The sequence below is a fragment of the Centropristis striata genome, chromosome 5 (assembly GCF_030273125.1).
Source record: "Centropristis striata isolate RG_2023a ecotype Rhode Island chromosome 5, C.striata_1.0, whole genome shotgun sequence".
NCBI lineage: Eukaryota > Metazoa > Chordata > Actinopteri > Perciformes > Serranidae > Centropristis > Centropristis striata.
In genome coordinates, this window is record NC_081521.1 from 30,202,919 (window position 1) to 30,215,138 (window position 12,220).

Sequence of the window (12,220 nt, forward strand, 5' to 3'; positions counted from 1 at the left end):
TCTCAGCTCATTTTTTGATTCTTGTATCAAAATAACGACTTCAAATGTGTCGCATGTGCTGACTGCAGCCCTGATGAGGGCTAATTAAGATAGCTTAACATAAAAATGAGGACGAAACAGTGCAAAATCAACATTTTCTGACATTTTGTGGCATAAATCAAAAATCATATCTGATTAGCTTCATTGTACTGCAATGCTGCCACCTACTGTTCAAATGAGGTAGCATGTCTGTAACACACATACACAGACATGAGTTTGTAGCACTATGGGAGCTAAAACTTCAGTAAAAGTACTAATACCATACTGTAAAAATTACTCCACTACAAGTAAAAGTCCTGCATTCAAAAAGCACAAAATTATGAGCATTAAAGTGTAGTTAAAGTATCAAAAGTAAAAGTACTCCTTATGGAGGATCGACCCACTCAGATTGTTTTATATTCTAAGTATATTATTATATTATTTGTATTGATACATTTATGTAAGAAGCGTTTTAATTTTGTAAAGATAAGGCTCATTGAAACAACTTAATATACTTTTAGGAGGTTTAATTTAAAAAAAAAGTCAAATCACTTTAAATTGATCATGTTTTTCATGTTAAATCTCGCTGTAAGCTAAGTGTATTGGAGTAAAAAGTACAATATTTGTCTGAAAATGTAGTGGAATGGAAGTATAAAGCTACATAAAATGGAAATACTCAAGTAAAGTATACATTCCTCTAAATTTTACTTAAGCACAGTAAATGTACTTAGTTACATTTCACCACCAATTTGTCAGTTATTTTCGGAATGTATTTGAGGAAATTCAGTAAAAATCCAGATTTTTAGACTTCGTACTGAGTTTTTCTTTTGTGTGTCTGTGGGGTTTTTTTTTATAGAGATTTACAGAAAACAGAAGGCAGATAAGACAGTATGCTGCATAATTTATGATTAGACACTGATTGAAATGTTGTCTTTTTGAATTAATGTACCCGTATTTTATTATATGATTAATATTTGTTTCTTGTAAACCTATACACACTTTTTGACAACGGACACTAAAATAAACAACTTAATAAATTAAATCTTTATAAACTGTTGGGTAGTTTAATTCTTAATCTGTGTATAATTGTAATCTAAAAAGTAACAGAATAAAAACAACTATATTCTCCTCTGAAACCTAGCAGAGTTGAAGTATATATTAGAAAATTATTGTTACTAACCGTATTGTTACTTTCTGCCTGTGTGGTTAGACACCATATAAACTAACACTACTGTCACTGGGTGTCTGCCAGGTGTGACTTTTTCTTTAACTTCTTTTTAATTGTGTTTGATTTTGTCCCCACCCCGCAAAAACAATTTCCCTGTGGGACTAAAAAGGTTAAAAGAAAAGTGACAATGAAACAGACAGATTTCAGTTTAAATCCACTTTAAGAAGAAAAATAATAATTATAAACAGCTATGGACAGCAACTGTGATATTACAAGTACAATAATGCTATCTTTAATGTCCAAAAGTATTCAAAAATTGCATATGGAACCTCAAGGAGTAAGAAGAAGGATATTTAATACATCATAATTAATATGTGGATGCCTTGCAGTGCCAGAGGGGGAGAAATATCAAGGAACGTCATTCTCAAGGAATGTGCACAGTCACTCAGGAAATAATCAGTGAAGTCACGGTCACATTTTAGCATTTAACCTTTTGGACTTAACAAAAGCAGACAGCATCTTCCATTAAGTGACACTGGTTTACTCCCATGAGCTCACAACATCAATAAATTAATTAAAATGCTGGAGGGGTCAGAGGTGAAAAACACTATGTTGTTGGATCGTAAGAACGCCATGCTCTTCAGTTATTTATGTGTATGAATTACAATTTATTTCAAAATATCACGAGTGTTATACTAGATAATGTTATGCTCGAATGCTTTAAGGTTTATTGTGTTGTTGTTTTTTCTGTAATAATTGGACTATTAGATATTCTGTGACCACAGTTTAGGAGATAATTTTTTGATGGAAACACTTATTTAATACTTAATACGTATACTTCTCTCTATGTGTTCTTCATGTTTATCCAAAAGTACACTGCTACACAGCATGGCTGCATTTCTGGGAAGAAAAAATAATCCCTTTTCTTCTCTGTATCATGTTTATGGAAACTTATCTCTCTCTATTCCTTCCTCCTCCCCCCTGTACTCTCTGTCAGTCTCTTTTTACACATACAATCTCTTTTGTACCTCTCGTCTTCTCTTTTTCCCCATTTTTTATGTCCTTCCCCGCCCAACAGTTTCAGTCGTCCATGTCTCTGATGTCAGACGACCCTATAGGGAAGAGCATGTCACTGTCTAAGGAGAGGTTGCTGCCCAGGCCGGCCATGCGGCTGCGCAGCAGGAAGTGCGTCCTCCTCTGCAGCAGCCTCTGCTGCTCCTGCTTCAGCTCCAAGTAGGATCGTGAGAAGGTGTGGAAGATGGAGGTGACAGGGAAGGCCATGAGGAGGATCCCGCTCAGGATGCTGCTCAGAGCCACCACCTGGCCCGGGATGCTCCTTGGCACCATGTCCCCGTAGCCCACTGTGGTCATGGTGATAACAGCCCACCAGTAGGTAGCAGGGATGCTGGTGAACTCCTGTGTAGCAGCCATTTCATTCTCAATCAAATACAGCAAGGGGGAATACAGCGCGATGGCTACACACAAGAAGAGGAGGAGCAGTCCGAACTCTCGCGTGCAGCGGCGTGCTGTCAGGCCCAGAGTCTGCAGGCCCAGCGAATGGCGAGCAAGCCGCATCACATAGAGGATACGTAGAGCTCTCAGGATGCGCAGAACCAAACCCACTTTGTCCAAGTAGCTGCTGCCAGAGCCCGGCCGCTTCTCTCCTTTGGAGGTGCTGTCCACCACCAGCGTGATGTAGTACGGCAGGATGGCCACCACGTCGATCAGGTTCAGGGGCTGCCGGAGGAAGGCCAGCTTGCTGCGGTCCTGAATGAAGCGCAGTGTGAACTCCAGGGAGAACCAGGCTACACACACCGTCTCCACTATGAAGATGTTGTAGCACATCCGGGAACATGTGCCCTGATAAAAGAAAGACACATGGGTGAGCGTGGTGAGTTGTAGCTGCAGTCACTAGAGGGAACCACTTCTATGTGAAATCCAGCAGCATTGGATACAACATGCAATATTTCTACAGCCAACAAACTAAGGAAAGGAAAAATCAAGCTCACACAAAAAATTTCAGTTTTGATTTAATGTATGATGTGTGCCATAAAAACAGTGACATGATGTATGTTTGAAGCTTTTTTGGAAAGCATTTTGTTTTTCTTACACAAAGTAATGATGCTGATGCAATGGGCCTTATGCAAGACCAACACGATTTACTCTTAAGTGACTTGTATGTGTGATGCAGGAGAATTTGCTGCATTCAACAGTTTTCTCGTATTTTGAATTTTCTCTTTGGCACAAAGACAATATACAACTGTTACAGACCTGTTGTAGGAGTCATGCAGTTTTACACTAATGGACTGTATTTTTCATTATTTTAAAGTGATTTGGGGTTTAAAAATGACAGAATAAGAGAAAGTTAAGATCATTTCAAAGCAATTTCAAAGCACAGAGCACATGGCATGGAGCATTTAAACGCAGTCCATATCAGGGCAAAAAAATCATTATGAAACACACTCCCACAGAGGAGAAGATGGTTTTGAGTAGACCCTTACAAGCACCTGAAAACTCCAGTAAACCTCTTCTCACTCAGGGAGAGGAACACTTACACATTTTTAATGTTTAAACACTTTGCTATCTGCCTGCAAGAAATTAGAGGCAGTGAAGTTGTTAGAGTGCGATTACAGGCACTTTTAATTAAAAAGGTTTAATTGAAAAATACAGAGAATACTTAGTGTGAATACAAAGTTAAGTGTGTCAGGTGGAATATAATACTGCAACTTCATCAGATCAAGTGCAGGCATTGAAGTTCTCTTATTGCTGATTGGTTTGACTGATTGACTGAGACTGAGATGATGTTCAACTCATCTCACATTTCACTGCTTAATGCACTGAAGCTCCAAGAAGCCACATGACTAAATGAAACAGGACAAGATCAAAGTAAACCCACTGGATCTGAAAGTTGAGTCAGCAGAATGAAGTGTGGTTAGCCGTTACTGTCAAATAAAAAACGTTGAGATTTTGGTTTTTGCCCTCCACCCACTGACAGTACCACACATAAAGTATCTGTACTTGATATCCTGGGTATGCACAAGAAGTGAAAGTAGAGCATTTGAAAAACCACTGAAACATTTTTTTAAAATAGAAAGTAAAGTGGTGGCACTTCCATCCAAAGTAGACATTTCTTCTAAAGAGAGACAGATATGTAAATCTGCTAATATTTGCATATTAGATATATCTGTATCTATCGGTATTGGCATATATAATGTCCAATATGCTTTCTTAAGAGGACATATCACCATAGTTTGTCCAGCAGATCACTCGAAAATATAAAATCGTCTTACATTACCAACAGACTGAAAGGCTTCAGTGGGAACGCAGTAAGGTGTGAGAGTACTTCTCCAGAAAATGTTAAATATACTTTAAGACAGTTATTTGTTTAAGAAAGCAGCCTTATGAGTATCTCTTCATCATGTCAGTGTAAAATCGGTGCACAATCCACATTAAAAAGGTCTATAATTCCAGCTAAAAAATTCATTACGTGGTCCACCATATCGGTACTTGGTGAATTTTTCCCTCTAAAATTGATCTAAAAAGTCTCATATCAGTCAAGCCTTTATTTCTACAAAGGTATCTATATAAAAAGCTTCATTCTGCAAAAAACAATGTCTGTGGCTCAAATATTCCATTTTCCTTTGAACTGACTGCAGAGGCCAGCATGATAATTATGGTTATGATTGAGACATATTAATGAAAGCAGACTGAGATGTCTTCAAATATCCTTTTTTGTAATCTGACAAAATAACCTGCTCCCTCAGTCAGCAGTCTCCCTTTCTCTCTCTGCGAGGAGGTTTTAAATGACATGACAGACGAGACATGCCATCATTAGAAATTTCTAATGACTGCTTTTCAAAATAACACGTCAGTTTACCTCTGTTTAGCTTTTGAATACAGCCAATCTCAACACAGTGTGGGGTTCAGATGTTCATTGTTAATACTTTGGTGCCTCTTTATGTGGTGTGACAAATTCCCAACAGACAATGAAGTTGTGTTGGGTCATGTCTGTCATTTTTTCTTCACTGACATTAAAACACAGTCTGCTCTGGCATTAACGTGCTTTTGTACACAGCGACTTTGTGATATGTTAAATGTTGTTATCCTACTCACCGCCTCCTCCTCTTCCCTCATGGCAGGCATGGTGCTGATGGAGAGGTTGACGGCAGTGATGGTGACAAACAGCACTGACAAACAAGCAAAGATCTTCCCCGGCAGGCCCGAGTGAGGCCTCTCTACCATGTCTCTGAGCTTGCCCATGTACCGATTGAGTCTGGACTCAGCTGGATGCTCCCTGTGTCCACTGTCTGAATCCAACAGATCCTCCAGGAGCTCCTCCTCCTCCTCCGCTCTCTCCATCGCTTCAAACTCCTCCACGCGCTGCAGCAGACGACGACGACAGCACCACTCCAGGCTCTCCTCAGGTACCCCCCAGTAGAGCAACTCCTCCCTGAAGGAAAGGGCGCACATCTCCCTGAGGGAGCGCAGCTTACCCGCCCGCAGGAAGGTCAGGATGGTACGGAAGGCACAGGGGCTGCGGTCGAAGAAGAACTCATTGTGTGCAACGTCGTAGTCGTCACAGATACGCATGATCTCGTCAAAGCTGCTGCAGAGGTGCAGCTGGCCAAGACGAGACAGTGGGAAGTCCTCCAAGGTGGTCCAGGGCAGCTGGTAACGCAGGCCACCCACATTGATGATGGCGTGGAGTTTTCTGGCGCTGGACAGTTGTGTGTCCTCGTGGATGGAGCCGAGCTCTGGGGCACGCTGCGCCCTATTGTAGAAGGCCCCCTTTCGAGCTTCCTCCTCTTGTAGGGGTGGTCGGTTGAGGGAGGAATCAGAGGCACAGCTCAGGGCGCTGTAGTCGTAGTCGGAGCCATCACCCGCCAACAGGGTCATCTTTACTGATCCAGTCACATCCCTGTGCTCAATCTGCCACCGTCAAACATATGGACACCTTCATAAGGAAAAGAGAGAATTACGGATTAGTCTTATAGATCTGAAAAAAGGATCTTATTATTTGTCATAAGTCAATGGAAATAATTCGATTTTTCATATTGTATTTTCAAAATTTAATAAAAAATGTTTATGGCTTTGATTTAATAATTTAATGTACTGTTAGCCTACTTAAACTCATAGGGACTGTGTGAGTTACAGTAAATTGGAGCCACACTGACACTGTTTCTTCAACATCAGGCCTCTATGCTTTACCACTAAAAATATCTACAGTGGTTACCCTCTTACCTAAAGGTGAGTGATACCACAATGCAGCATTACTGCAGCAGTAAGCACTTAGATTACCGGCATTTTAATTCTAATGGCCACTTGTCATTATATGAAGCCATGGCTCTGTGTAAACCATTTCTGCCTGCAGAACAACCCACTCACTGAAGAAATGTAATGAAAACATGAAACCCAGTTGAAATATTCCACTACAAAGACACAGCAGGGAAACTCCAATAAGCCACTTCTTAATAGGAGCACCAAAGCATTGTGAAAACTTTGTTCAAGGGTTTTATATATGAAGATTTTGTTTTTTGTGGGGCCTGAAGTGACCATATTGGGATAATAGGGTGGAGCTGTTGAGGAACAAGGGTTGGATCTGACTGAGAAGCTTGAGACATAAGGTAGACATGCCCTGTTTTAATGTCTATTTTCTTCTAAAGGGGCCATAATTTACTAAATGAACATCATGCTGCATTAACCCTTTGATGCACAACATGGGTTTAACAATTACACAGTGTATATGTCTAGGGGTTTCACTGTGAAAGGTAAGATATGAAGGGGTTAATCTGGTATGCACTGTGTTTGTCAAAGTTTAAAGGAGTGATAAAGTTTGCCGTCTTATTTTTGATTGTAGGATATTGTGGGGTTTTTTTCTTTACCTTTATGACATTTATATTTGTTTGTGATTAAATCCAAGAAGAATTAGTAGTTTTGCATCTAGGTTCGTACTAAAGAGTCACTGTGTTATTGTTTTCTAATCATAAGTAAACAACACATCACATGATTGGATGACGCATTTATTCACTATGCAAAAGCTCCGTAGACGTTAACCGTCAGTCACATGAGACCACCAGCTGCAAAGTAAATTTATCTTCTGTACCTACAGTGTTTAACCACAAATTGCATTACAAAAACAACAAGTCTCATGTCTGTGCCATTATCTTGGCAGTATGAATATGTCAGTTATGCATCATTAAACATGATCACTGATCTAGATACATCAGGCAACGAGGGATAACAATTCCACTTCCAACTGCGTGCATGAACATCTGTTCCCCAGGCTGGAAATTACAAATAATGGCCTGATGTTATACTGGCTGTTGTTAGATAATTCACTGATGTAACTGCTTTGTGCAGCTACTGAAGAAGCTATATTTAAATGCTAAAATATCTGTCTCTGTGTGTGTTTTTTCAGTCTCTCTCAACAGGCTTTCAAACACGTTAATTTCCATTAGGTGTTGGGGGAGGTGTGTGTTCTGACTCGCAATCAAGCCAATATTTGTTCTCGACATTGAGATGATTTTCAAGCAAAACTAGACAGATGTATCAACAGAGAAAGAACGAGAGAAACAATACCAAAAAGAAAGAAAGGAGATGGAAAGAGAAGACAGTTACTGTGTGTCACCAATGTAATAAAGACCTTGTGGCCTGTGTCCAAACTAATTTAATCAATTACAGTAATTTAAGGGGAGGCAGGTTAGCCAGTCAGGAATTAATATGTCAGTGCCTGGATTTGCATCACCAATTCTGGGTCAGGAAGGAGGCCTGGGCTGCTAAAACGGGGATTTGAATGTGTCACTAAATGGTTATTAGGCACCTGCACTGTCAGCCTCTGTGAGCCACTGATTACAGTCAGCACCATCTTCCACCCATGAAATTGGAGCAAACCAACTGCAAGCTCTTCCACAATACAATCCAACAATACTTCTTGATGCTGTTTCATTTTGGGCAATACTACAAAGGAATACATCTCTCACAGATTCTTACATCTGCACATTTCCATATTTCTAGTACAATTATTGTCTATAAATCAACACTAGCGTTGTTTAACAGAAACCAAAACATAGGAATGAAAAACAATTCTCAAAACAGAGTTTCCTCTTTTCTGCTGCTACAATCTGTAAATTCTCACATTCTCCCTGCATGCGGCGGAGGTTATCGATACGCCTACAATGCATCACCAGTGTGGATGGTGGATGTGCACAGGCCTCCGCCACTCTCCTACCAGACTAAATCACACTTAACCCCTTGAGGCTGGTTTGATTTCTCACTTTGCCTTTAAACCGACTGTGCTTTTGCTTTTTCAGTCACAGGAGCTTTTTTTTTTAAACTCTTGTTTTTGTTTTTTTTCTCGTTTCTCTGCTCTGTTGTGCCTCAGATGTCTCCTCTGGGGGGATGAAGTCTATCTCGGAAGAAGAGATGAAACACTGCAAAGACAGTGAAGGCTGTTCTCCCCACCAGATCGGCTGAGGTCTGGCCTCTCTCTGTGCCAGCGTTATCACAGCTAAGCCACAGGGCATGTTCTCCAGATTGCCTGGTGAGTCACTGGGTTGTGAGTCTCTGTTGCCTGACTCCATTGAGCATGTATTACCCACAGTGCCCTCCTCAAGAGTCTTTGGAGAGCTTCACCACCGCCGATATTCATTGAGATTATTTTAATGAGCATAATCATTATAACGATCACTATGAGGTCAAAAGAGAGCAAATCTAAGAATTCTAAACCGCTTTTAGAAGTTGAAGTTCAGTCTGCAAAGAAATGAAAGAAAATCTCCTGTTCTGATTGGCTCAGACTTATAAAAGTCCATTTAAAATGAACACGTGCAGAACACATATCCTACAGAGATATGAATGTCTCATTTATTAATGATTACTATTTATGGCTCCATGTCTGCATACTGGTGGAAGTGCAGTGCTATTTTCAAAGAATCAGAAATTGGACAGATTTTTACAATCTGTCTCTGAATGGAGAATTTGCAATTCAGCTCAGCTCAGTCTGCGAAACACAAACACATGGTAATTAAATGGGTGATGACTATTTCTGATGGAAAATCTGAACCTCAGAGATTTACAATTAAATTGAAACATATTTAACAGCTGTTCGCCTTCCGGTGACAGCTGTTCAGAGTTAAGAGGGCTGTCTTACTTTCTTGCACATAGTCTAACAACTGCAGTTATTGTGATTGACAGAGCTATAATGTATTGTAAAAAAAAAAAAAAAAGCCATTTAGATGATAGATGTCATGCTGTACTCTTTTTCTCAGGCTAAGTGACTTTTTAGATCACACGATGTCCCTTAGTTCTTCCCAACAACTGGTTCTCCTCCTATTCCCTTAACAGCTCAATGTTCTCTAATGGACTATAAGAGGTTGGTTTTTCCAGAAATGGACTTGAAACCACCGAGACCCAACTTTCCTTCTCTCTCTCTCTTTGTCTCCCTCTGGTATCTGGTTAAATGCTGAAACAGTCAGGCATGCCAGAAGCAGTTCCACCCCAGAAGACCCTTCCTTACAGTAATCCCAGCAGGACTACTTGTAAACAAAAAAGTCTCTCTTTTTTTGTTGTAAGTGGGCGGCATTAATGCATACTGAAAACCCTGGAAGAAGCTTTAGCTCCGAGGCAATAAATGTCTCTCTAACTCTAAATGTGGTCCACCACAATGGGCTGCAAAGAAGAATGCTGTGGATACAACGTACGTACATACAAATAATGTTTGCGTTAACAGCTGTTGACTTTGTGTTCTGTTAACCAATCCATTCCAACCCACAACTAATGCATCTATTCTTGTCTTTTAAAAACAGCTTTTTGATCATATTTTAAATGCTAAAACGACAGCAACCTTTTGAAATGCCATTTAAGATCTCCCTCTTGGGTAAAATGCCTCTCTAACAAAGTGCAAATGAGAAGCATCACACCTCTGTCATTTTCTGTCTGCAGTTGATTTCCCAGCCCTTCCCCTGTTTGTCCTCCCTCTCCTATCCCCCAGACAGAGCCGACCCACCAAATCCCAACATTACTGCATCACTGCTCCACTGTATGCCTCAGCAAACCTCATCCTCTAAGCCCCGGCAAACTGTGACATACAATATTTAATCAGCCCACAAAACAACTCACTGTCACCTTAACTTTAAACCTTTCACTATAGCATTCACTGAAGCTTTTTCATCCAAGGCATTTTTCCTGCCTGAGTGGATGATTGTACACTCACGATATGTGTGTGCTCAACTAACTTGATTATATAAAGATTGCATAACATTAAATTCTCCGTGTTGTCTGTGTGCATTATCCAATTCTCACTTTTCATCTTCTGGTGCCTTTTTCCTGCTGAGCTGCAATCATCCAACCACCTAATTGCTCTGGGCTACGCAAACAATGTATTTTTTCACAGGCAGCTGATAAAGCGCTGAGGCCGGCCGGGTGCATGTGCAGGCAGGCACGACCTCATCCCGGTGAAGACCTGACCGTCTGTCACTCTAGACTGAGTATTTCAAAGGATCTCTGCGTGCAGGTCCCTGCAGGATGAGGTGGCAGGAGGATGGGAATGGCAGATCGCAGATAGGTGATGGAAAATTCTTTACACTATTACACCGTGAGTGAAAAAGTACTTTAGTTGATGAGCTGGAATAGATGGACCGGACAAACAACCACACAGGGCTTTCTTTCTGGCTGGGTCGATGCAGGGTAAGACATGAAGAAATCAGATACTTGATTGGTGGTTCTTAAAATGTTTGGTGCTGAGTGCAAAAAAATGCAGCTTTCCTGTCACAGGATATGACAGACCATGCCATCAGAACAAGGTGGATTTAACACCTGGAATTGGGTGTAGATGGGTAAAAATCATTTAGTTCAGACAGGATCTGAGAGAAGCAATCTCAAGAAAACACGGACCAAATATGAAGCTTCCTGGGTTTGCAGAAAGAGAGAAAAGAACTTCATCCTACTCACAGTTTCAAAGCACATCCATCACTCGATTTGTGTTGAGTCTGAGCCTTGACTGAAGATCTCTGTGTATCCACTGGTGCTCCTGGGAAATAATGTTGCTGCTGGGACCAAGACTCTTCGATCCACTTGATGACACTTGAGGATATGTATCTCAGATACCTTACACATAAAGACACCTGGGAATAGCAGATCCTAATTAGTTTTGGGGCCATTCTTTGCAGGGGAGAATCAGACTATTAGCTGTTAGAACGGGAAAAAAGTCATTAGTACATCTCATTACAGTCATAATTACCTGGAGGAGGGAGAGAGGATGATCCATTACATATCATATATCACTGATCCAAAGTCTGAGAGAGGCTTTTGCGTTGTGGACTCATAATCACATTATGTGGCATTATCTAACATAATCTTTGAAGTGAGATCATGTGCCATACTGAAAATAATTTCTTATGCATTCAGTGAATCATACCATCAGCTATGATTCCCTGTTCGAGGACTTAAAGTGGCTCTCAATTCAAAAGTTTCTCTTGCATCAATTTGTTTTGTTTTACATTTAAAGTGGTTGCAATTTCAAATGCCTATCCAAACACATATAGAGCATGCCAGAGAAAATGTCTTTCAGTAGCAGTGAACCTTGTCTCTGATGAGGTATCAGTAAATGTTGACAGATCATAACATGCTATAATGTAGCTGCAGCCTTGTTACCATGGAGTAGTGAAGGGAATCCAGAATGCAAATCACTGTCATCTGTTAAAGACATGTTATAGATGTGTCGGAAGAGCCACAATGAAATAATATCACCTTTAATCAAAAGTGAACTCTTTCAACAATTATACTCTATAAAGGCATTAAACAATAAAACTCTGCCTGTTTTTTTTTTAGAGATCTATGTATGTATGCATACTTGCAAAGATCTTCTTTCTTTTTGTAAAGTGCAAAACTATGGACTGAGATTAACAATAAAATTCACAAGGCAAATGCTTTATCAAAGCAATGATCCTAATATCAAGCTAGAAATCAGCTGCAAAAATACCAGTCAGACTCATCATTTTCAACTTTTCTCTGTGAAAGCACATGTTATGTTGCATGCGA

General features: G+C 40.2%; 1 protein-coding gene across 3 annotated transcripts in view; it reads right to left on the reverse strand.

Moving 5' to 3' along the window:
* Nucleotides 1–1,366: 1,366 nt before the first annotated feature.
* Nucleotides 1,367–12,220, reverse strand: part of kcng1 (potassium voltage-gated channel, subfamily G, member 1) — a 30,455-nt gene continuing 19,601 nt past the window's right edge. For 2 of the 3 annotated variants that reach the window (XM_059334236.1, XM_059334237.1), the window contains exons 2-4: nucleotides 11,132–11,304; nucleotides 5,300–6,140; nucleotides 1,367–3,046 (exon numbers count right to left, since the gene is read on the reverse strand). In XM_059334236.1, coding sequence (XP_059190219.1) covers nucleotides 2,267–3,046; nucleotides 5,300–6,082 — 1,563 coding nt within the window. In that variant the 5' untranslated portion in view covers nucleotides 6,083–6,140; nucleotides 11,132–11,304 and the 3' untranslated portion in view covers nucleotides 1,367–2,266. The remainder of the gene's footprint in view (nucleotides 3,047–5,299; nucleotides 6,141–11,131; nucleotides 11,305–12,220) is intronic. The other variant, XM_059334238.1, reaches the window with a different exon arrangement.